At 44.2% G+C, this 23,469-nt stretch overlaps 1 protein-coding gene across 2 annotated transcripts in view; it reads right to left on the bottom strand.

Moving 5' to 3' along the window:
• The window catches only part of SERPINI1 (serpin family I member 1), a 97,257-nt gene that overhangs the window by 41,113 nt on the left and 32,675 nt on the right, over positions 1-23,469 (bottom strand). For both annotated transcript variants that reach the window (XR_014526449.1, XM_083504509.1), the window contains exon 2: positions 82-354. Coding sequence is in view for 1 of the 2 variants with exons in the window: in XM_083504509.1 (XP_083360635.1) it covers positions 82-331 (250 nt within the window). In the remaining variant the exon portion in view is untranslated. The remainder of the gene's footprint in view (positions 1-81; positions 355-23,469) is intronic.

Genomic DNA, 23,469 nt, shown 5'->3' with positions numbered 1-23,469 from the left:
TAAGCTGTTGTTTTAATGTATTGACTGGACAAAATAATAATCAAATAAGTGTCGCTTGACGCTTTGTTGAACACTCATTACCGTTTTTCAAACCTTCATATCCCATGGCGTGTCTGATTTCCTTAAGGGTGGACCCATGAGCTCCGAGTTCCACCATTCCCATGGCGATTGATATTCCCAGTGGAGAGAAAATAATGTTTTCATCTTCCCCCGCAGCTCTCAGCTGATTATAAACATTCACTGATAACTCCGCAATGGTTTCATCAGGAAAACTGGTGCTGAACCCTTCGCTTTGCAAAACAAGCAGAGACAGGAGGCCAAGGAGAAGCATGTTGAACGGAGGGCGTTTCAGATCTGTAAGGGAAATTAAAGAATTGACGAGTTAATATTATATTGTGCACATAATAGATTAGTGGGATCATTAAATTGTATTAAGCATGAGCATAGTGTCATTTTCTTTCTTTCTTTTTTTAAAAAACAGCAACTCAGATGCCATTCACAAACACACAAGAGTGAATTAGAAAAATGTATAACAATTATCACAATTGGAGAGAGACCTGTTGGAATGTAATGTCAAAGTGCTGTCTACTCTAAAATGATATTATTGGAATGGGAGACAAAGGACGAGCGAGTAAAATCTTCAAGGATACATTGGGCAATAGATTTTGGTTATAATATAGATACGGAAACATGGGAACGATTGTGGAATACGGACATAAAGTTTACAGCATGTTATGGTTTAAGAGAAAATGACATGAAAATGTTATATAGATGGCATCTAGCACCTAGCAGATTGGCAAAAAATGTATACATCAAAATTTAATAAGTGTTGGAAATGCAAAGAGAAAGAAGGTACTTTTTATCACATGTAGTTAAAGGTTAAAGCTTAATGGGAAATGATATATAATGAATTGAAAAAGATGTTTAAGGTAACATTTACACACGCAAAAACCAGAAGCTTTTCTTTTGGGAATTATAGGTGCAGAACTACCAAAACAGTATAGAAACTTATTTATGTATGCAACTACAGCTGCAAGAATGTTACTTGCCCAAAAATGGGAAGAAGAAGAAATCCTGACGAGAGAAGAATGGATATCCATTTCCTCCCATGAATGGGGAGGTGGATTTCCCTTAAGGTGGGGTAGTGATGCTATAGCTCTATGGGTGTTACTCAACTTCCTGTCCCATCAACTCCAGCCACTATGGCCAATGGTCAGGGATGATAATAATAATAATAATAATAATAATAATAATAATAATAATAATAATAATAATATTTATAGCCCGCCCATCTGGCTGGGTTTCCCCAGCCACTCTGGGCGGCTTCCAACAAAATATTAAAATACAATAGTCTGCTAAACATTAAAAGCTTCCCTAAACAGGGCTGCCTTCAGATGTCTTCTAAAAGTCTGGTAGTTGTTTTTCTCTTTAACATCTGGTGGGAGGGCATTTCACAGGGTGGGCGCCACTACCAAGAAGGCCCTCTGCCTGGTAGCCTGTAACTTGGTTTCTCGCAACGAGGGAACTGCCAGAAGGCCCTCGGCGCTGGACCTCAGTGTCCGGGCAGAACGACGGGGGTGGATGATGGCAGTTTTACATTGCTGGCTAGAGTTTGAGCAGGAGTTTGCCACTGGTTGTGACCCCCTTTGTGAAACCTTTTATGGGCCTTAGACTCCACTCTTTGCCAGGTGCTGCCTCTGGGGAGTAGCGAGGAGGGAGAAATTTGACCATTTTGCATTATAGCATAAACCTGCCTCGTTTGCCACTTCCAAACTAACCCGTGAAGCCAAGAGCACTTCCTCAAATGTTGTGACGCAGCTCTCTAACGTCGACAACAAAATGTGTACAAAAATGCCGACGGAAATCACAAACAAATGCAAAAATGGAGGAAACCGAAGACGTCTGGGGAAATGTGAAACTGAGAGAAAGCAAAACCTATGAGGGAGGCAATGCCTCATCCAACTGCGAAAACACATAAAATGGATATCCAATAGCCAGTTCCTTGAAAGGTTCTTCGCTCTGATAAGCATCAAGGCTAACTCTGCTATGCCAGAGAAGTGAATCCTTTGAACACACAGTAGGATTTGAATCTGCAAGAAACATGTAGAACAATGTTTCCCACACTTGGGTTTCCAGCTGCTTTTTGACTACAACTCCCATTATCCGTAGCGGGCAGGACCAGTGGTCAGGGATGATGGGAACTGTAGTCCAAAAACAGTGGGAGTCCCAAGTTTGGGAAGCACTGATGTAGAGCAACGGCAGCCAACATGGTGCCTTCGAGATGTTATTGGACTACAACTCCCATGCTTCTAGGAGTTGCCCATGCTTCTAGGAGTTGCAACCCAACAGCTTCTGGCCGGGAGCACATTTGCTACCCCGATGCAGAGAAGTGTGCTAGTTTTCATGGATTCAGCCCTTAACTGAATGCTCTGTCACATGAATGGTGGAGAAGTTTCTTGTAACACAAAGACACACACTACACCAGGAATGGGGGGTGGGTCTTTCCTCTACATTGCACTAACTCCACCCAGTATGGCCAGTGGCCATGCTGGCTGGGACTTATAGTCCAGCATAACATAAGAACTTGCTAGTCCAGCATTCTGTTTTCACAGTGGCCACCCAGATACCTGTGGGAAACCAGTGAGCAAAGCATGAACACAAAAACACTCTCCAGTTCCTGTGTTTTCCAGCAACTGGTATTCAGAAGCATTGCTGTTGCGTCTGTGGAGACTCACAGGTTTCTAGCTCCTGCTATACACCTATTAGAAGACGGGGTTAAGTCCTAAAGCAAAAAAGGACATCCAAGACGTATGTTTTCTTTGACACACGGAAGCATAGCGCATTGCCTTTTTGCCAGGATGTAGCGAAAAATAGCTTGGAATGGAACCTTACATTACAGTTCACTGTGGATGCTGTCAGTCTAATTTACACCTTCGGTTCCTTCTGCTTAGGAGGTCCATGAATAAATGTTAGTCCTTCTGGACAGTGTGCTCATGGTTGCATTCACTTATCAGTTCCTGGGAAGCTTGGAAGCTTCTTCCTCTAAAACAGGCATCTCTCTTCCACCTACAATTCTGGCTGGCTGGTCTAGTCAGCAAATAGGAGAGCAAAAACCGTGCCAGCCATTAATGGGTGGAGCTCCATGAGGAGCACAGGGTGATGCCTCTTATTTGCAGCATGCAGTCTTCACAACATGCACATTACAACAGATGCATTATGCAACAAATTACAAATGCAGTCGCCATCTGAACTGCCACAGACCCTCCAAGTGTCCCTGTTTTCCAGGGACAGTCCTAGTTCCTGATTTGATCCTGGAATGTCCCATCTTTCCTTTTGTTGTTTAGTCGTTTAGCCGTGTCTGACTCTTCGTGACCCCATGGACCAGAGCATACCAGGCACTTCTGTCTTCCACTGCCTCCCGCAGCTTGGTCAAACTCATGCTGGTAGCTTCAAGAACACTATCCAACCATCTCGTCCTCTGTCGTCCCCTACTCCTTGTGCCCTCCATCTTTCCCAGCATTAGGGTCTTTTCCAGGGAGCCTTCTCTTCTCATGAAGTGGCCAAAGTATTGGAGTCTCAGCTTCAGGATCTGTCCTTCCAGTGAGCACTCAAGGCTGATTTCCTTCAGAATGGATAGGTTTGATCTTCTTGCAGTCCATGGGACTCTCAAGTCTCCTCCAGCACCATAATTCAAAAACATCAATTCTTCGGCAATCAGCCTTCTTTATGGTCCAGCTCTCACTTCCATACATCACTACTGGGAAAACCATAGCTTTAACTATACAGACCTTTGTTGGCAAGGTTATGTCTTTACTTTTTAAGATACTGTCTAGGTTTGTCCTTATTTTTAAGATACTGTCTAGGATGTCCTTATTTTCATTTGAGAAATGTTGGAGGGTATGAAGCTGTGCAACCCCCGAGCCAAGGAGATAAGTAGCTATACAACCTTTAGAAGACACCCGAAGGCAGCCCTGTATAGGGGAGTTTTTAAATGTTTAATGTTTTATTATATATGTTGGAAGCCCCACCAAATCTGCTCAAGAGAGTTGGGAAACCAAGAGAACACATTTAGCAGGCATGCAAAGAGTGGAGAGGGTCCTTGCACTAGCAGAATTATTTTGCCACCCGGAGTATGCGGAACTGGCCAAAATGACGGGAAGAATTCGAGAACAGTGGGACCAGAAGTTCATCAAGGACTGGCCTAAATTTGTAAATTATTTGAACGACAATTGTAGCCAATCAAACATGACGGTAGGATTGCAAGAAGCTTTGTAAGGAAAGGTATAAAATTCACTGCAGAGAAGAATAAGACAATAGGATGCTTTGATGTTTTTGATTTGAAAACAATGGTTAAGTAGTGAAAATGCAGAAATTTGAAATGAAAGACAGAAAATCGTAAGGAAGGTTTGAAGGAAGTCATGGCGCTAAAAAGCCCAATTGTATAATATAAGAGGAGAGATTGTAATGGAGAACATTGTTGTAAAATTAATAAAAATGATATGGCAAAAAAAGAGAATTATTTTGCCACCCAATATAAAAAAATCTGAGAAATAACAACCCAAAAAGCAATTCAACCAGCTTAAGCGGTTCAAATTTCTTGAACTGAATGTTCTGGATCAACAATGTCCTTAATTATATCAGGCACATGGACAATCCAGGGATCACTGAGCATATTTAAATCGTATCATGATGAGTGGGCTTTCTGTCCATTCTTATCTTCCTGAAATGAGAGATAGTAACCAGAAAGGGAGCGAATGGAAAAGAGTATCGCCCTGAAGAAATACCTAACATGCAGTTGGTTCCTGCCATGAGGTCCCCCCATTACACTACTGAATTAATCCCTTTTGTTCAACATCAATACACTAATCCATCAGGAAAATAGTGGCTGGCCTGAAACCATCAAATTATTTGCCCTGGGAGGTTTGTCTTGCAAAGCATGAAGAAAGAGAGAACGTTGTCATTACCCAATCTCTTTATGAATCTGTACAATGTCCCAGTCTTTTATTTTATTTTTAAAGTGCTTGACTTGGATATGGTTCATTTATGGTGGTTGTTAATAGGTGGTTTGTTTCCTTCTCTTCGCTGACCTTTTGCGATAATAATACTTAACATTTATACGGTGTATCTTATTAGCACAGTGCTCCACAAACATTATCCAATTAAATATTGTGACAGCTCAGAGTGGTGTGTAATTGAATATTATTAAACCCATTTTATAGGTGAAGAAACACAGTGTAATAGGCTGTTGTGTGTGTTTTGGCAGCAGCATGAATGCCTACTATATGCAAACAGCAGGTTGAGATGGCTAAAATCATTCCTGGTAGGAGAACTGCATGGCTGACTCCTTTCCATGAAAATAATTGTTCGTATGTACAACTCTAGAATATTAGGGAAAAGGCTAGGCAAAGCTGGAACTCCTCTCACTTAAACTTTTCTTCACTATGTAGAACATTTTATTTTTTTTCTGCAACAAGGACTATTCAATCATGTGCAATCTTTCCAAATGTTCTTAGACTACAAATCCCATCAAGCCCAGCCAGTATGTCTAATGTTGTTGTTTAGTCGTTTAGCCGTGTCCGATTCTTCGTGACCCCATGGACCAGAGCACGCCAGGCACTCCTGTCTTCCACTGCCTCCCGCAGTTTGGTCAAACTCATGCCGGTAGCTTCGAGAACACTGTCCAACCATCTCGTCCTCTACCGTCCCCTTCTCCCTGTACCCTCAATCTTTCCCAACATCAGGGTCTTTTCCAGGAAACCTTCTCTTCTCATGAGTATGTCCAATAGTCAGTGCCTGAGAAGGATATGGCCTCATAGATACTCCTTTCAGTGCTCAGCCAAATATAAGCCTCCTCTATTCTTAAGAAGTTTGCGATACACAGAGCACTCAGCTATACAGCTGCAAATAAAACATTTTTAAGTGTGTTGTAAAGTGCATTATACAAATGTGACATTAGATGGCAATGGTGAGCTATGGCAAATCCAATATATTTTTCAAAACGTTTTTAATATGTGTCTAGATTCCACCAGAGTCGCATGTGCAACTCACAATTAACAGGCATTTTGAGTGTGTGCTCATTATGACATACAAAATCTGCTTCAGAGGGCATCAGTAGGTGAATTCTCTGCCCCACAGCCACCTATGTCACTTCGTAGACCACTCATACAATGGTAAGCTTGCTTCAGCTATGCCCTCCACAACAGAGGGCTAAGACTGGTTTGAGTCACGCAACGTGTCAAGCCAAATGAAGGCTTGGCGGGGTAGTGTAGACTCCTGGATATGAGCTTGCAGGTGTTTCATTCGTCCCTGGCTGCCATGCTGCCAATGGCCTTGGTCCTGTCTATCAGAAGGAGCATCTCCACCCCCATCGTTCAGCCCGGACACTGATGTCCAGCGCCAAGGGCCTTCTGGTGGTTCCCTCATTGCGAGAAGTGAGGTTACATGGAACCAGACAGAGGGCCTTCTCGGTAGTGGCACCTGCCCTGTGAAAAGCCCTCCCATCAGATGTCAAGGAAATAAGTAACTATCCTACTTTTAAAAGACATCTGAAGGCAGCCCTGTTTAGGGAAGTTTTTAATGTTTAATGCTGTATTGTGTTTTTAATATTTGATTGGGAGCCACCCAGAGTGGCTGGGGAAACCCAGCCAGATGGCTGGGGTATAAATAAATAAATTATTATTATTATTAGTAGTAGTAGTAGTGGTAGTCTTAGCATGCCATTCCAACCCAGGCTCTTGGCTGTGAAGACTAACCACAGGCTGTAACCAATGTTGATTCTTGGTTACAGAGCATGGCTAGTCTAGAGAGAGAGAGCTTGGGTTTGGGCACCACACTAAACCAAACCTTGGTGTGCCTCACTGTGGCTTACTGTGAACTGCAAATTAGGTCATTGCATTTTTCATCTGCGGAGGACAGTGCATCTATGATGCTACACTTAAAAAAACAAATCATTTCCCACACATCATTTATTGAGTATTTAGCAAGCTGAGGAAGAAGTAATAATAGCTCCACTGTCCACATCTCTTATTTACCTCACTATTTGCAGTAGTAGGGTGAAAAATAAATTATCTAAGCCCTGACCAGGGTTGGCTTTGAATGCTGCTTGAGGCTCAACTACCTATTTCAGCAGTGCCATAAAGCCATTTAACATTTTCCTAGGGGAGAGGTGAGAAATAATCTTCCTCTCTCTGAGGCATGGCCATCATCATTTTCTTTCAAGGGCTGTAAGGCAAACATTTCATTTGAACAAAAACAGAAATCAACGTTTATTCATTATTATTCCCTAGGTACTTTTGTTCCTTAATGAAAGCTGCTGTGTGCCAGTATATAGAAGAAGTGGGCTCTGATAAGGGGATTTGACAAGTCCCAGCTCTGCCTTGGGCTCGTTCTGCAACTGTGGGCAACCCATTATCTCAGTCTCCATACAACATGTATGAAATGAGAATAATAGTAAACTATCTCACAAGGCAAAACACCCTGAGGTTTTGAAACTACAGTGGTGCCCCGCAAGATGAATGACTCGCAAGACGGAAAACCTGCTAGACGAAAGGGTTTTCCGTTTTGGAGGTGCTTCGCAAAACGAATTTCCTATGGGCTTGCTTCGCAAGACGAAAATGTCTTGTGAGTTCCTGCGGGTTTTTCCCCCCTCCCCCCCCTTTTCCCAAGCCGCTAAGCCGCTAATCAGCTGATCCCCTAAGCCGCTTAACAGCTGATCCGCTAAGCCGCTTATCAGCTGATCCGCTAAGCCGCTAATCAGCTGATCCGCTAAGCCCGCTAAGCCGCTAATGGGCTTGCTTCGCAAGACGAAAAAACCGCAAGACGAAGAGACTCACGGAACGGATTCTTTTCATCTTGCGAGACACCACTGTACTACATAATGAGTTTTAATGCCACTACTTATTCTTACCTGCCTGCTCTCTATATACTTTCTTAAAACTCAGACCTCATCGATTTGATGCACAGGCTAGCTTAACTACTGTTGTCTATGCTCTGGTAACCTCGAGGTTAGATTACTGCAATGCATTATATGTGGGGCTGCCTTTGAAGACGGTTTGGAAACTTCAGCTGGTGCAGAATTCAGCGGCCAGGTTGCTCACCAGGGCAAGACGGTTTGAGCATATTACAGTGGGTCATCGGGTTACATACGCTTCAGGTTACATACACTTCAGGTTACAGACTCCGCTAACCCAGAAACAGTGCTTCAGGTTAAGAACTTTGCTTCAGGATAAGAACAGAAATTGTGCTCCGGTGGTGCGGCAGCAGCAGGAGGCCCCATTAGCTAAAGTGGTGCTTCAGGTTAAGAACAGTTTCAGGTTAAGTACGGACCTCCGGAACGAATTAAGTACTTAACCCGAGGTACCACTCTACACCGATCCTGGTTTGACTGCACTGGTTACCAATTAAGTCTCTGGGCCCAATTCAAAGTGCTGGTTTTGACCTATAAAGTCTTTAAAGGCTCAAGACTGCCTCTCGCCATATGAACCTCCCTAGACCCTGAGATCATCTTCTGAGGCCCTTCTTTGTGTGCCTCCTCCACGAGAGGTCTGGTGAGTGGCAACATGAGAACTGGCCTTTTCTGCAGTGACTCCCTGCTTGTGGAATGCTCTTCCCAGGGAGATTCACCCAGCACCTTCATTATACACGATTAGGCACCAGGCAAAAACGTTTCCTCTTTAACCAGGCCTCTGGCTGATTGACATCCTATGCCCTTTTAAAAATGTGTTGTGGAAGGGGAGGGCGTTATTGGTTCACTGTTTTTATTTTTACTATGGGTTTCGTGGTTTTTAGAAGACATTTGAAGGCAGCCCTGTTTAGGGAAGCTTTTAATGTTTAATAGTAAAGGTAAAGGGACCCCTGACCATTAGGTCCAGTTGTGACCGACTCTGGGGTTGCAGCGCTCATCTCGCTTTATTGGCCGAAGGAGCTGGCGTACAGCTTCCGGGTCATGTGGCCAGCAGTTCTGGCGAACTAGAGCAGCACACGGAAACACCGTTTACCATCCCGCCAGAGCGGTACCTATTTATCTACTTGCACTTTGAGGTTCTTTCGAACTGCTAGGTGAGCAGGAGCAGGGACCGAGCAACGGGAGCTCACCCCGTCGTAGGGATTCGAACCTCCGACCTTCTGATCAGCAAATCCTAGGCTCTGTGGTTTAACCCACAGCGCCACCCGTGTCCCAAATAGACTATTGTATTTTAATATTCTGTTGGAAGCCACCCCGAGTGGCTGGGGAAACCCAGCCAGATGGGGGGGTATAAATAATAAATTATTATTATATTATTATTATTTATATTGTGATTTTATGCTGTGAACTGCCCTGAGATCTGTGGGTATAGGGCAGTGTATAGATTTAATAAATAAAAATAAATTAAAATAAAGGCAGCGGTCTAATCATATATTCAAACGTAAGAACTTAAGAGGAGCATGCTGGATCAGGCCAGCGTCCCATCTAATTCAGCATCCTGTTCTCACAGAAGCCAACCTGATGGCTGCAGAAAATCAGCAAGCAGGACCTCCTGTGGCTTCCAGGAACTGTTATTCAGAAGAATTACTGCCTCTGATCGTGGAGACAGAGCAAACCCATTATGGAGTGATGGGCAATGTTACCAAGCCTACACCATCTTTTCTCCTATTTTACTTCTCCTTGTAGTATTTAGATTATAAACTCATAAATCAAACTTGGCCAACTTGCCCCCTGACAGTTCTTCAATACATATGCTCTGTGTAATGTATGCATTACCATCTAAATATCTGGCATATGGGGCCCATTAAGAGGAACAGCTATGACCCAGGAGGCTGGTTTCTGGGTGCTGACTCTGAGTCACGGCGTGGCTGGAGAAGTTAATTTCTATTCTGTGCAGGTTCCCAGGCCTCATCAAGAATGGTTTGTTCTGCCTTTAACTCAGCTTGTAGCCAGTTTCTACATAAACAGCAGAAGATAGCACACTCTGCAGAATGCATCCTGCCTATCATAATTACAGACATTGTGTTACAACAGATGGAAGTATGGATGCTATGACAGTAGACTATATGTAGATTTTAATCATACAAGATGAACTTTGGCCCTGTTAATTAACAGATGGCAATGAAGAGGTTGCCTTCAAGAATCGAGGAATAAAATGATCCAGAATATTAGGAATAATCTGGGCAAAGTTATGCATTTTTTAAGCAACAGGACTTTTGGTTGTGCCAGTTGCTCTTCCAACAGATTTTTCAACAAATTTCTCACTGATGGGGCGCTCAAGATTAGTCAAGGTGGAAAAAAGACATTCTGTTTTCCTAATAAGGGGGCAGGGAGCGGAAAAACTTTCCAAATTTGGGGGTATTGTGTTTTAATGATGGAATCTCAATAATGGTCTTCTTTCGGCACCCAATATAACTGCATACAAATAATAAAGGGGTTGTTTAATCTTCTCTAAATTGAGGGTGCTTTCTTCTTAAAACATAAAAACCTCACTTCAAAAGGAAGGAAACAATATTAACAGCAAAAATTAAAGTCACAGATGCTCCAAATGATGTGCATATTCAGTTGTTACAATGATCATAATATTCTGATGCCAAACACCTCACAAGTCCTACTACTGCATTAGAGATTTGGGGGCTGCTTAGTCCCTGAACAGGGGTTCACAATGAACTGCTCCTCATTGATACAAACCCTGGACTGACAGGCTGAGAGATCCCCCATGAGATGATTTCAGCAGTGTTATGTCTGGGGGTGTAAGACTGACACAACACACTGAAAAGTTTGCAGATGTTTTGCAGTATCTCAAGGTAAACAACAAGCTGTCAAGAATCTTTGCAAGTTAGCACTTATGAGGGAAAGGGATATGTCAGTCTGGTTTACACCAAGCATCTTGCGGGCTTGTAGTCTGATCCTATCGATGGAGGTTCACTAAAACGTATAATTCAGGCATAGGCAAACTCGGCCCTCCAGATGTTTTGGGACTACAACTCCCATCATCCCTGACCACTGGTCCTGTTAGCTAGGGATGATGGGAGTTGTAGTGCCAAAACATCTGGAGGGCCGAGTTTGCCTATGCCTGGTATAATCTACTGAATTCAGAGGATTTTAACCTAAGTCATTAGGGGACATTTTCTTGTACATTGAGTGTATCTTATACCAACTAAAGTGGACTCCATTATCCTTTATTGCACACACCTGGGGCTACTCTAGATTAGTGCAATTTGGGAAGTGTAGGGTAGCAAATTTGGGGGCCAGCAGAATAAGCTGTGAGCGGGTATTAGAAAAATATAGCTTCCAGACTTTTGGTAAGAAATTTCTGTTCCTCTCAGCCTAGAATCATTGGCTCCTGCTGGGTGAGAGGTAAATTGGGAGAGAGAGCATCCTCTCTCCTTTAAAAGCACTTGCAGCCATTAAAAATATTTAATGCAAATGTGGTCATTAGATTGACTTACAACTTCTGAAATGGTTACCAGGGTGGTTTGCAATGACAAGCTAACAGTGAAATCCCTAGGAACCCTGTCTCCTGAGACAGATGGATCCCAAATAAAACAATATAAGACTCCGGACTTCTAAAAGCCTGGGAGAATAAAAAGGCAATCACCGGGCATCAGAATGATAGCAAAGAGGGTACCAGGTGAGGCTTCCTGGGGAGCTGGCAGAGGAAGATTTAGGGCTGCTGCACTGGGTGCTGAGCTTAGGGGGTGTCACAAGACAACACAACTATGAACAGAAGGCGAGAGGCAGGGGCCCCAAAATTTTGGCCTTGTGCAGGGCGCCACTGAAATTTGGAAGACTGAAGTCCTCCCCTGGAACTAGTTGCATAAATGGAGTTCATCATGGTGGGGGTTTGCCAAGTGTGCCTTCCTCTTAGCACATTTCAGCCAGTGTGGTGTAGTGGTTAAGAGCGGTAGTCTCATAATCTGGGAAACCGGGTTCGCGTCTCCGCTCCTCCACATGCAGCTGCTGGGTGACCTTGGGTTAGTCACACTTCTCTGATGTCTCTCAGCCCCACTCACCTCACAGAGTGTTTGTTGTGGGGGAGGAAGGGAAAGGAGAATGTGAGCCGCTTTGAGACTCCTGAAGGGGAGTGAAAGGCGGGATATCAAATCCAAACTCTTCTTCTTCTTCTTCTTCTTCTTTCATCCTGAGTTTGAGCATCTTCAAAGTCCATGGCACCTTTGGTAAAGGTTGTTCTCCAACTGGAGCACTCGCAGGCCAGTGTTTCCTACATTTGTTTTGATTTGCCTTGAGAGAGTCTTTAAACCTCTTCTGTTGACCACCAGCATTACGCTTTCCATTCTTAAGTTTGGAATAGTGTAGTTGCTTTGAAAGATGATAATCAGGCATCCAAACAACATGACTAATCTAGCAAAGTTGATGTTGAAGAATCATTGATTCGAAGCAATGATTCGAAGTTAGACTAATAATGCATTGCCAGTATACTGTATTTTTTGCCCCATAGGACGCACCTAGTTTTTTGGGGGGGAAATAAAGGAAAAAATGTTTACCTTTATTTCTCCCCCAAAACCAGGTCGGGGAACAGCGGGATGGCGGCGCTGCGCCTCCCCGCTGTCCCCCGAGCTTGTGGGGCTGGCCGATGTCTGCCCGGCGCGAGGGGCACTCTGCTTCAGGGTGCCCCACGTGCTGGGCAGCAGGCTGCTATCCGCAGCGTGGGGAGCCCTTCGGGAACTCCCACAGGGCTCCCCATGCTGCGGATGTCTGCCAGGTGCACGGGGCACTCTGCTTCAGGGCGCCCCACGCGCCCGGCTGCTATCTGCAGCCTGGGGAGCCCTGCAGGAACTCCCGCAGGGCTGCCTAGGCTGTGGATGTGTTCCCGAAGAGCTGGACACTCTGCTTTCAGCGCGCCCGACGCTCCGGGAAGCAAGCTGCTATCCGCAGCCTAGACAGCCCTGCGGGAACTCCCGCAAGGCTGTCTAGGCTGCGGATGTCTTCCCAAAGAGCTGGGCGCTCTACTTTCGGGGCGCCCGGCGCTCCGGGAAGCAGGCTGCTACCCGCAGCCTAGACAGCCCTGTGGGAACTCCCGCAGGGCTGCCTAGGCTGCGGATGTCTTCCTGAAGCCTGGAGAGCGAGAGGGGTCGGTGCGCACCGACCCCTCTCGCTCTCCAAGCTTCAGCAAAAGCCTGCATTTGCCCCATAGGACGCACCCAGATTTCCCCTTCATTTTTGGAGGGGGAAAAGTGCGTCCTATGGGGAGAAAAATACGGTAAGTCCTTTTCAATCCTGAATAAAGAGCTCTGTGGAACGCCATTGCTCGCCTGAAACAGTACACAATATAATCTGAGGCTTGATCTAGACACATCAGAGAAGTGTTTCAGTTTAAAGCATTGTGAATTTAAATAGGGAAAACAGGTAGAGGGAAAACGGGGCTCCATGTCGCCACTTGGTGACACAGTGTTATAAAAGGTCAATAAAAGGTAAATGACCTCAGGACGGTTAAGTCCAGTCAAAGGCGACTATGGGGTTGTGGCACTCATCTTGCTTCAGGCCGGGGGAGCCAGTGTTTGTCCACAGACAGATTTACGGGTCATGAGGCCAGCATGACTAAACTGATTCTGGTGCAATGGAACACCGTGACAGAAACCAGAGCACATCTCGGTTATGATTCACTGGGCTAAAGATTCTGGATATAATATACAGCTGAGTGATTGGGTGAAATTATGGAAAGATGGTTTAAAGTTTACTGCATGCAATGCATTAAAAGAAAATGTAATGAAAATGATGTATAGATGGTATATCACTCCGGTTAAGTTAGCAAAAATGTATAAAACTAGCAGCAAATGTTGGAAATGTAAAGAAAAAGAGGGAACATTCTATTTCTATCATATGTGGTGGGAATGCAAAAAGGTGAAATGTTTCTGGGAGATGATATATAATGAGTTGATTTTTTTTTTGGAAATATACATTTATAAAGAAACCAGAAGCATTCCTACTGGGAATGGTGGGAAGTGATATAAATAGAAAAGAATGTAATTTTTTCTTATATGCAGTAACAGCAGCTAGAATATTATTAGCCCAGAAATGGAAGCAAGAAGAATTGCCGACGATTGAAGAATGGAGAATGAAGTTGATGGACTATGCAGAATTAGATAAATTAACAGGAAGGATCCGAAACTGACGGGACCAGAGATTTACCGAAGACTGGAGCAAATTTATGAATTATAAGAAGAGTATTTGTGATGATCAGATGTTTGTAGGTTTCCAAGAAGTTTTGTGAGGAGTATTGTTAGAAATATTGTAAAATTGGAGAAGGGGAGATGATATGTCAAGAGAGATAAAGACAATATAAAATTAAGTAATGCATATAAAGTGATTAAGATGGAAGATCATCGGAGGTGCTGAGGGAAGTCCAAAAAGAATGTATTTGTAATAATTTGTGTGGTACGTTTTATAATTTGTATGTCAAAATTAATAAAAATGTATTAAAAAAGAAAAGAAACCAGAGCACATGGAAATGCCATTTACCTTCCTGCCACAGCAATACCTATTTATCTACTTGCACTGGTGTGCTTTTGAACTGCTAGGTTGGCAGGAGCTAGGACAGAGCAACGGGAGCTCACCCCATCATGCGGATTCAAATCCCTGATCTTCTGATCGGCAAACCCAAGAGGCTCAGTGGTTTAGACCAGTGTTCCCCAACCTTGGGCCTCCAGCTGTTTTTGGACTACAACTCCCACCATCCCTTGCTAGCAAGACCAGTGGTCAAGGATGATGGGAATTGTAGTCCAAAAACAGCTGGAGGCCCAAGGTTGGGGAACACTGGTTTAGACCACAGCGCCACCCACTCCCCATCACAAAGTTATATCGCACATACAACGCATATAAATCGCTTTTTGCCTACCAGTTTAGCTGAGTCCTGAATCATTTCCAGTCATTCTTTTTACCTCACACTATAAGCTTACTTTTAAACAATGGGGAAAATAATTCGAGCATTTAAAGCATGAATATGCTAATTTTGCATTTGCTGATTAAAGCATGAAGCTCTTCACAACTAAGACAGATGTCCCTGTGGCTTCCTGATGACATCGTTCTGCTGCTGCACTCTATGACTGAAATTAAATCTGCCCTTTTAGTCTATATAGGCAGAGGCAGTGCCTCAGCTGGTGTTAAATATGCAAGTTCTATCAATTTCTGTGCTTGTTCCAGCTAAATGATCATGATTTCTTGCGGGTCTTATATTTATATACTCTAAGATTCCTTACTCAAGTTACTGTACCTTTGAAGCAGTTTTATTCACCCACCCTTATCCAGTTACAGAGTTGTAAAAGATAAAAAGGTAAAGGACCCCTGGACAGTTAAGTCCAGTGAAAGGCGACTATGGGGCTGTGGTGCTCATCTCGCTTTCAGGCCGAAGGAGCTGGCATTTGTCCACAGACAAATCATGTGACCACCATGACTAAACCGCTTCTGGCACAACATGACACCATGATGGAAACCAGAGCGCATGGAAACGCCGTTTATCTTCCTACTGCAGCAGTACCTATTTATCTACTTGCACTTTGACGTGCTTTTGAACTGCTAGGTTGCCAGGAACTGGGACACAGCAACGGGAGCTCATCCCATCGCAGGGATTCAAACTGCCAACTTTCTGATTGGCAAGCCCAAGAGGCTTAGTGGTTTGGACCACGTCCCCATTGGTGAAATGAAAAGTCCTCCATTTTGCCTCCTGAAGCTATGGATGACCCTTGTGGTCCCTTCCACAGAATTGTAGTGTTGGAAGGGACCACGAGGGTCATCCATAGCTTCAGGAGGCAAAACGGAGGACTTTTCATTTCACCAAGTCTTTGATCCCCCGGCAATATTGCATTTACACCTCACCTTTCCTCCACAGAGCTCAAGATGGTGTACCGTATTTTTCGCTCTATAGGACGCACTTTTTCCCCTTCAAAAATGAAGGGGAAATGTGTGTGCGTCCTATGGAGCGAAGACACCATAGCCCCGCGACCCTCTCCCGGCTGGGGAGGTGACGCGCGGCTATGGCAGGAGCCTCTACAGCCCCGCGTCACCTCCGCAGCTGGGAGAGCGTGCGCGGGGCTAAAGCAGCCTCCCGCGACCCTCTCCTGGCTGGGGAGGTGACGCGGGGCAATGACAGGAGCCTCTACAGCCCCACGTCACCTCTCCAGCTGTGAGAGGGTCGCGGAGTGCTTCTTTATCCCCGCGCGCTCTCCCGGCTGGAGAGGTGACGCGGGGCTGTAGAGGCTCCTGCCATTGCCCCGCGTCACCTCCCCAGCCGGGAGAGGGTTGCGGGGGGCTGCTTTAGCCCCGTGCGCGCTCTCCCATCTGGAGAGGTGACGCGGGGCTGTAGAGGCTCCTGCCATAGCCGCGCGTCACCTCCCAGCCAGGAGAGGGTCGTGGGGGGCTGCTTTAGCCCCACCCATGCTCTCCCGGCTGGGGAGGTGACGTGGCTATGGCAGGAGCCTCTCCGCTGCCCCTTTCCACTGCTCCCTGACCTGCTCTTTGGGGCTGGTGGTGGGCTTCCCCCCGCCAGCCCCAAAGAGCAGGTCGAAAGGAACCTGAAGCCTGGAGAGCGAGAGGGATCAGTGCACACCGACCCCTCTCGCTCTCCAGGCTTCCAAGGTAGCCGCCTGAACGCACCTTAAACCGCACCTTGTTTTAGAGTGGGAAAACAAGAGGGCGAAAGTTCTCCCCCTCTCTGTGCAGCGCCTCCTGCCGCTTCACTGAAGGGGCGCTGGGCAGAGAGGGGGAGAATTTTTTTTTCTTGTTCTCCCCCCTCTAAAACAAAGTGCGTCCTATTGTCCGGTGCATCCTATCGTGCGAAAAATACGGTACTTTTACACCCACAACAACCATGTGAGGTTATTTTAGGCTGAGAGAAAGGTCACCCAGTATGCTTCATAGCCAAGTGGGGGCTTGAATCCCAGTATCCCACATCCTACCTAGTCAGGTACTGCGCCATTTTAGACTTTTTCCTCCTGCTACATTGGATTCATTCGCTTGTATTTTTAAGGCTTATGGATTTACTTGGACTTAACAAGTTGGTTTTATGGATCACTGTGAACTACCCTGAGAATTTTGGATCAAAAATGCAGGCTGTAAAATTGTTAAGAAATAGGTAAATAAAGACCGTGAGGCTTGCAAGATTAGATGAAAGGTTCATCTCTGTAGTTCAGAGTCTGCCTTCCTTCCTACAGAGGCCAACTAGAAGTTTCTTGGCAGTGGTGTATGGTCAAAAGCCCCGTTCTACTGTCGATCTCCAGGAACTTGTATATGGCTGGCATACTACCTATGAACAAGGAGATCCCACAGAGCTAGAATGGCCAATAGCCACTAAAAGACTTGATAATTTATCTAACCCAATTTTAAAGACAACTGAGCCAGTGGCCATTGCCCTGTCTTAAGGAAGTAAATTCCCTGTGTTCAAATTATTCTTGGTATGAAGAAGTACTTTTGTGCACGCAATTTCTCTTGTAATCATCATTACATTTTACAACCATAGGGAGGTGACACCGTTTATACTTCATCCCCTTAGGTACCTAAATGTTTTGGTTTGTCTCCAGCTTTGACAGAAGGCTGTTTTGGAGCTTATTCTTGGAGCAGCAGGGACTTCAAAACCCCTGTTCAGAGAACAGCAAATCTGTCCAAGCAAATGAAAATAGCAGCCAAAAATAGCACATTTTTGTGTGCCCAGACAGGTGTAGAAATTCACCTCCTTAGGTTGCTAGTTCACTTTTAATAATAATAATAATAATAATAATAATAACAACAACAACAACAACAACAACAACATCTTATCTCATTATACATGACTAAGCCATTTTTCACCTTCTCACCCCTTGTCTTTTCCTGTAAGACCTATTGCAGTCGTTAAGAGTCGTCAACAGGCTCATCTCAGCTATCTGCCAATCACCCATTCCCACCACCCTTCTGAGTAATACCCCTCCCCACCTTCTCACTATATAGAAGGATCTGGCAACTTCTGTTTCAGTGTATCTGAAGAAGTGTGCATGCACACGAAAGCTCATACCAAGAACTAACTTAGTTGGTCTTTAAGGTGCTACTGGAAGGAATTTTTTTATTTTGACTATGGCAGACCAACACGGCTACCTATCTGTAACTGTAATAATAACAACAACAGTTCCCAAGTTCTATATGATGGTTTGTGAGGCACTATGGGGAAGTTCTTTCTTTCTTTCTTTCTTTCTTTCTTTCTTTCTCTCTCTCTCTCTCTCTCTCTCTCTCTCTCTCTCTCTCTCTCTCGCTCTCTCTCTCTCTCTCTCTCTCTCTCTCGCTCTCTCTCTCTCTCTCTCTCTCACACACACACACACACTTTCCCTTCATTCCAATGCCTCAGAACCCATTGTATATAACCTGGGAACTGTCATCATCACATTGTTTAAAAAACAACATCAACCACTAGGAAGTTACACTTAGCTCAGCACTGGCAAGGCCGCTCAGGAAGGCCAAGACCCTGTCAGCTGCCTTCATTGCAAACCTGCCAAAGAGCATTTCAGGCATAAGACAGAAGAAAAGAGGAAGAAGATTATAATATATATATATATATCTACGATGTGTAAACACATAGAGGAACCACCCAACTATTCCTTCTTAATGTGGAATCCACAACAAATCAGAGATGGAATTTTTAGTAGTCTAGTTTTATTCCTCTGAATTATACTGGATTGTTGATCATAATCACATTTACATTGCATTTGTAGCACTGTATGGGTGAGTCTCCATTTACGCAGGGGTTATGTTCTGAACCCCTGTGTTCATACATGGAATTGCATAAAATGGGGAGCACCTTGGAGAGTCCTCCTGGCCCCTGAGAAGACCCAACTCAGAGTGCCACTGCTGCTTCCCTGCATATCAGCTGAGGAAGTCTCGCTCCCCCCTCTGGCTTGTGGAGACTCTCCTCAGAGTCTGAAGAGGATATCCTCTTTGGGCTCTGAGGAGGGTCTCCTCACAAGCCAGGAGGACTCTTCAGGGTGCTCCCCATTTCTGGGATCCACTTTTGGGATCCCGGCACTGAGTGTGTGCCTGGTTGCATGCAAATAGAGAACGTGCAGACGGGGAGTTGCCTGCATTCTAATTCCTTTGTACCCCACCCTTAAATCCATTTTTCAAAAAACAAATAAGGCATGAAAAACTGACAGAAATAGTCTCTCTCTCTCTCCCTCTCTTTGTGCTGTAAGAAAACAAGTCCTTAATTTGATGCCAGAAAGCTCAAGGTTTGCACATGGGAGAGTTTAGGAGTGATAGTTTCCCCCCTCTCCTTTCTGACCCCTTTTTGTAATACAGCTGAAGCTAGCCAGTTCCATAATGCTACAATTTTTGAAGGCCACGTGAGATTTGTCTTCATTCTTGACTTTGATAGCTCAGCACAGTAAGAAAAATATAGGAAAAAAAGTTCTTTCTGCTCATGTAGCAATGGCAGCATGGCAGATAACAGCCTTGTTATGTTCACTTCAGTCAATAGACAAGGCTAGAAAAGCAAAGTATCCCAGAACGCATTCAGGAAAAAGGCTGAAGTGTGCAAACAAACTGACAAAAGGAGTGTTATGTTTGATGGGAGGGTGGGATGGGGAACAAGGAGGGGGGAGCTATGAGCACAACAACATGTGAAGCCGGGTCTGAAGTTCACAACCTAGCCCTGATTCCTGCACCCTCAAATCAAATTGCTGTCTAGGCTCCAAGGAAGAGACAATCCCACCTGCTTATGCCCGAGACATTATATTTCTTCCTCTCTCCTTTTAAACCAGACTCTTGCTTCTGTGTGCCAGGAGTGAACCTGGGATTTTCTGTATGCAAAGCAGATGCACTACCACTCAGCTCTGATGGAATACCGAGAACTGAATTTTCTGTTTACTGATGGATCATTCAATAGATAAAATGTTTTGGCAGCAGTACAAAAAGATTTTGTACAAGCCCCATTTGCACACCACAGTACACCATAAACCATGGCTTACTGTGAAAAAAGCAGTGTGCTGATGCATGCTGCTGACATTGCTCCCATTTCACTCTGCCCTTCCAGGAGCAACAGTCCCCAAGCCTTGTCTTACCATGATGTGCTAACCAGCACCTATGGTTTGTTTCTCCCAAATAAACCATGGTATTTCTGGTGAGAGCTGAACCATAAAGAAGGCTGATCACCGAAAAATTGATGCTTTTGAATTATGGTGCTGGAGGAGACTCTTGAGAGTCCCATGGACTGCAAGAAGATCAAACCTATCCATTCTGAAGGAAATGAGCCCTGAGTGCTCACTGGAAGGACAGATCGTGAAGCTGAGGCTCCAATACTTTGGCCACCTCATGAGAAGAGAAGACTCCCTTGAAAAGACCCTGATGTTGGGAAAGATGGAGGGCACAATGAGAAGGGGACGGCAGAGGACGAGATGGTTGGACAGTGTTCTCGAAGCTACCAGCATGAGTTTGACCAAACTGTGGGAGGCAGTGGAAGACAGGAGTGCCTGGCATGCTCTGGTCCATGGGGTCACGAAGAGTCGGACATGACTAAACGACTAAACAACAACAACAACATTTCTGGCTTACAAATCTTTTTTGCCCTGGTTTAGTCTGTAGATGTTAACAAAGCTATTCAAGCTCACGGCCTTGGAACCCGAGTCTTTATGACCATATGCCATACATTATAAACATTTTTAGATTTGTTCTGCTTTCCTTAGTGATGTGCAGTTATATTCATATTTCAGCATGAATGAGTGCCAAGAACAAAACTGCAGCATTTTAACGCCAGCTGTTGATTCACCTAGTTGCTTGCTTCCTAGAGCCAGGAAAACTTGAAGCTGATTTCCATTTTGTTTGCTGCATGCTGTCCAATTTAGAAGGATAAATAAAACAACGGCAAGGATGTCATCTCAGAGACAATACATGAGCAGCTCTTCATGCAGTTAGTGACTCACTAAGGCAAACTGAGTTCACGTATGGCAGCCCACCAGGTCTCATGATAGGTCCTGGTTTTTCTGTCTGCCTTGGTTTGAAAAAAAATGGGGCAGATCACATGACATGATGAATTGTGCTCAGCCTGAGCAGACCTGCAATTCTTGAACATACAATTCAAATCCTCATGGAAGCATAACCATATGTCATGGCCTTGATGGCCTGATAGGAATAGGAACGGGGAAGAAACTCAATCCAGTTCACATTTAAAGATGAATCTACAATATTCACAATTTCCAACACAACATGCTAACCGAAAGATGTTCATCATTTAAAATGCACACTTCTCCAAATCTTGCAGTGCATTTGTTCAGCCAAGTAATGTGTCAAAAAATGCATATGATAAGGTAAAGTGGGCATTAAAAAGTATATATTTGTGAAAATAACATATAGAAATGTGTTGTATCGGGGGAACTGCTTTGCAAGATTTTCCACTAAAATGCTAATGAATTTTCATGAGGACCTTTAAAAACATCTTGCAGACTGATTTGGAAATGTGGAGAACTGAACTGAAGATTGGAAAAACAAGAAATGGAGAGAAACTGAAATTGACAAAATCACCCATCGCTGCAAGAGAAAAAGGGATATAACTGAGCTGAAATGAGCATGGTAATGTGAACTTATCAAGGAAAGTTTGAAGCGCTGCTTCCTAATGACATTTTGAAATGGGACTCACCTCTACACTTATTCAGCCTTTTGGGAATCCTTGTAAACTATCTCCACCTTTGACCCTTAATTTTTCCCTTCTATAACAGACAAAGGAAAAATATCATATCAGCAGTTAACACTTGACAAGTTTTATATTTATATATTTAATACATTGGTACCTCGGGTTAAGAACTTAATTCATTCTGGAGGTCTGTTCTTAACCTGAGGTACCACTTTAGCTAATGGGGCCTCCTGCTGCCGCCGCTGCACGATTTCTGTTCTCATCCTAAAGCAAAGTTCTTAACCCGAGGTACAATTTTTGGATTAGCAGAGTCTGTAACCTGAAGCATCTGTAACCTGAAGAGTCTGTAACCTGAGGTACCACTGTAATCATATAGTTGTATATATAGGTAACACATATGTGCATATAATTTTAAGCATGGCATTTGGGAATAAGTGAGCAAGTCTATCTCTCAAGTGAATATCAACAGAAATGAGTGTTTGCTGCTATTGGCCTGGTGAAAGAAAAACAACCAATGGAAATTGCGGGGGCGAGGAGAGACATCTTGTTCTGGGTCACACAATAAAATGTCAGAGCCTAAATTTTAAGAAGTGCTGCGCTGAAGCATCTGGGGTTTTTTTTAATGATCTTTTCCTCCATATTTAAATATAAATGTAAGTCCTTTAATATATAATTGGGTTTTTTTTTTTAATCCAGACTGTTTTATGTTGCCTAGGGCTACAATTAAATGGGTTTTTGCTACTATCTTTTATTGTTCTTTGTTGAATTTAATTGTTATATATAATATTTTTAACATTGCTTTGCTTGTAAGCTGCCCTGAAAATAATGACTTATGGGTGGCTATAATAATGTGGAAGGGGGGTGGCATAGCAGAGATTGATAAAGCTAGGCTGATGTGGACAGAGAAGAAAATGTTACTCGGTCTCTCAAAATACTGTAACTAGTTCATGCAGTAAAACTGATTGGCAGGAGATTCAGGACAGGTGAGAAAAAGGGAACCTATGGTTCTCCAGACATCGTTAGATTAGATTCCTGCTTACATCAGCACCAGCCAGCATGGCCAATGGTCAGAGATAATGGGAACTGTAGTGGTTGGGAGTTACTCGTGCGTAAACTTTCCCACTTTGAAGCTTGGTTGCATAGTTTAAACCGTTTTGACTGCACAGCCCATCTCAGCGTGGCTGCCTCAGTCGCTAGCAGAATCTGTCTGTGGGCGTTTCTTAAACCTTTTACAGATAGGTAGCCGTGTTGGTCTGCCATAGTCAAAATAAAAAATTCCTTCCAGTAGCACCTTAAAGACCAACTAAGTTAGTTCTTGGTATGAGCTTTCGTGTGCATGCACACTGTGTATCTGAAGAAGTGTGCATGCACACAAAAAGGTGCTACTGGAAGGAATTTTTTATCTTAAACCTTTGCCAGCATAAAAGCTGTTTGACACCCAATCGTCTCCGCCTCTCATTGCGCGGAAGTCTTCTGCGCAGGGAGGGCGTGGGTAGTGGAGGACCAGTGCTCTCCTCACTGACTTCCAAGGAAGAATCCCGGAGCCCTTCCACCTCCTCTGCCATTTGCTCTCCTGGATCCTTGGTGTTACGCTGATTTCCTTCCCCCTCTATCAAGCTACGTCTCCCCCTTGTGCTGGTACCTTCCCCTACAGAATCGGAGAGCCTCTACTTCTCCCGTTGCTCTGATGTCAGTTCCCTGACAGGAACATTTGGAAGTCTACAGATTCTCCATCACCAAATACACAAAAGGGCACATTTCACATACTGCTATCACAGATATGAGGATTAAAACCAGCTTCCTAGGATTTAAAGAAAGCATTAAGGAGGGCAGTCTATCTTCGGTCATTTACATTGCCATTTTTAAATACAGTTACCACATTTACAGTATGATTTTTGAGATG

Source organism: Podarcis liolepis (assembly GCF_965112155.1).
Source record: "Podarcis liolepis genome assembly, chromosome: 5".
In the NCBI taxonomy this organism is placed as follows: domain Eukaryota; kingdom Metazoa; phylum Chordata; class Lepidosauria; order Squamata; family Lacertidae; genus Podarcis; species Podarcis liolepis.
The sequence above is the reverse complement of the archived record's forward strand: the minus strand, read 5'-3'. Positions and strand labels throughout refer to the sequence as shown.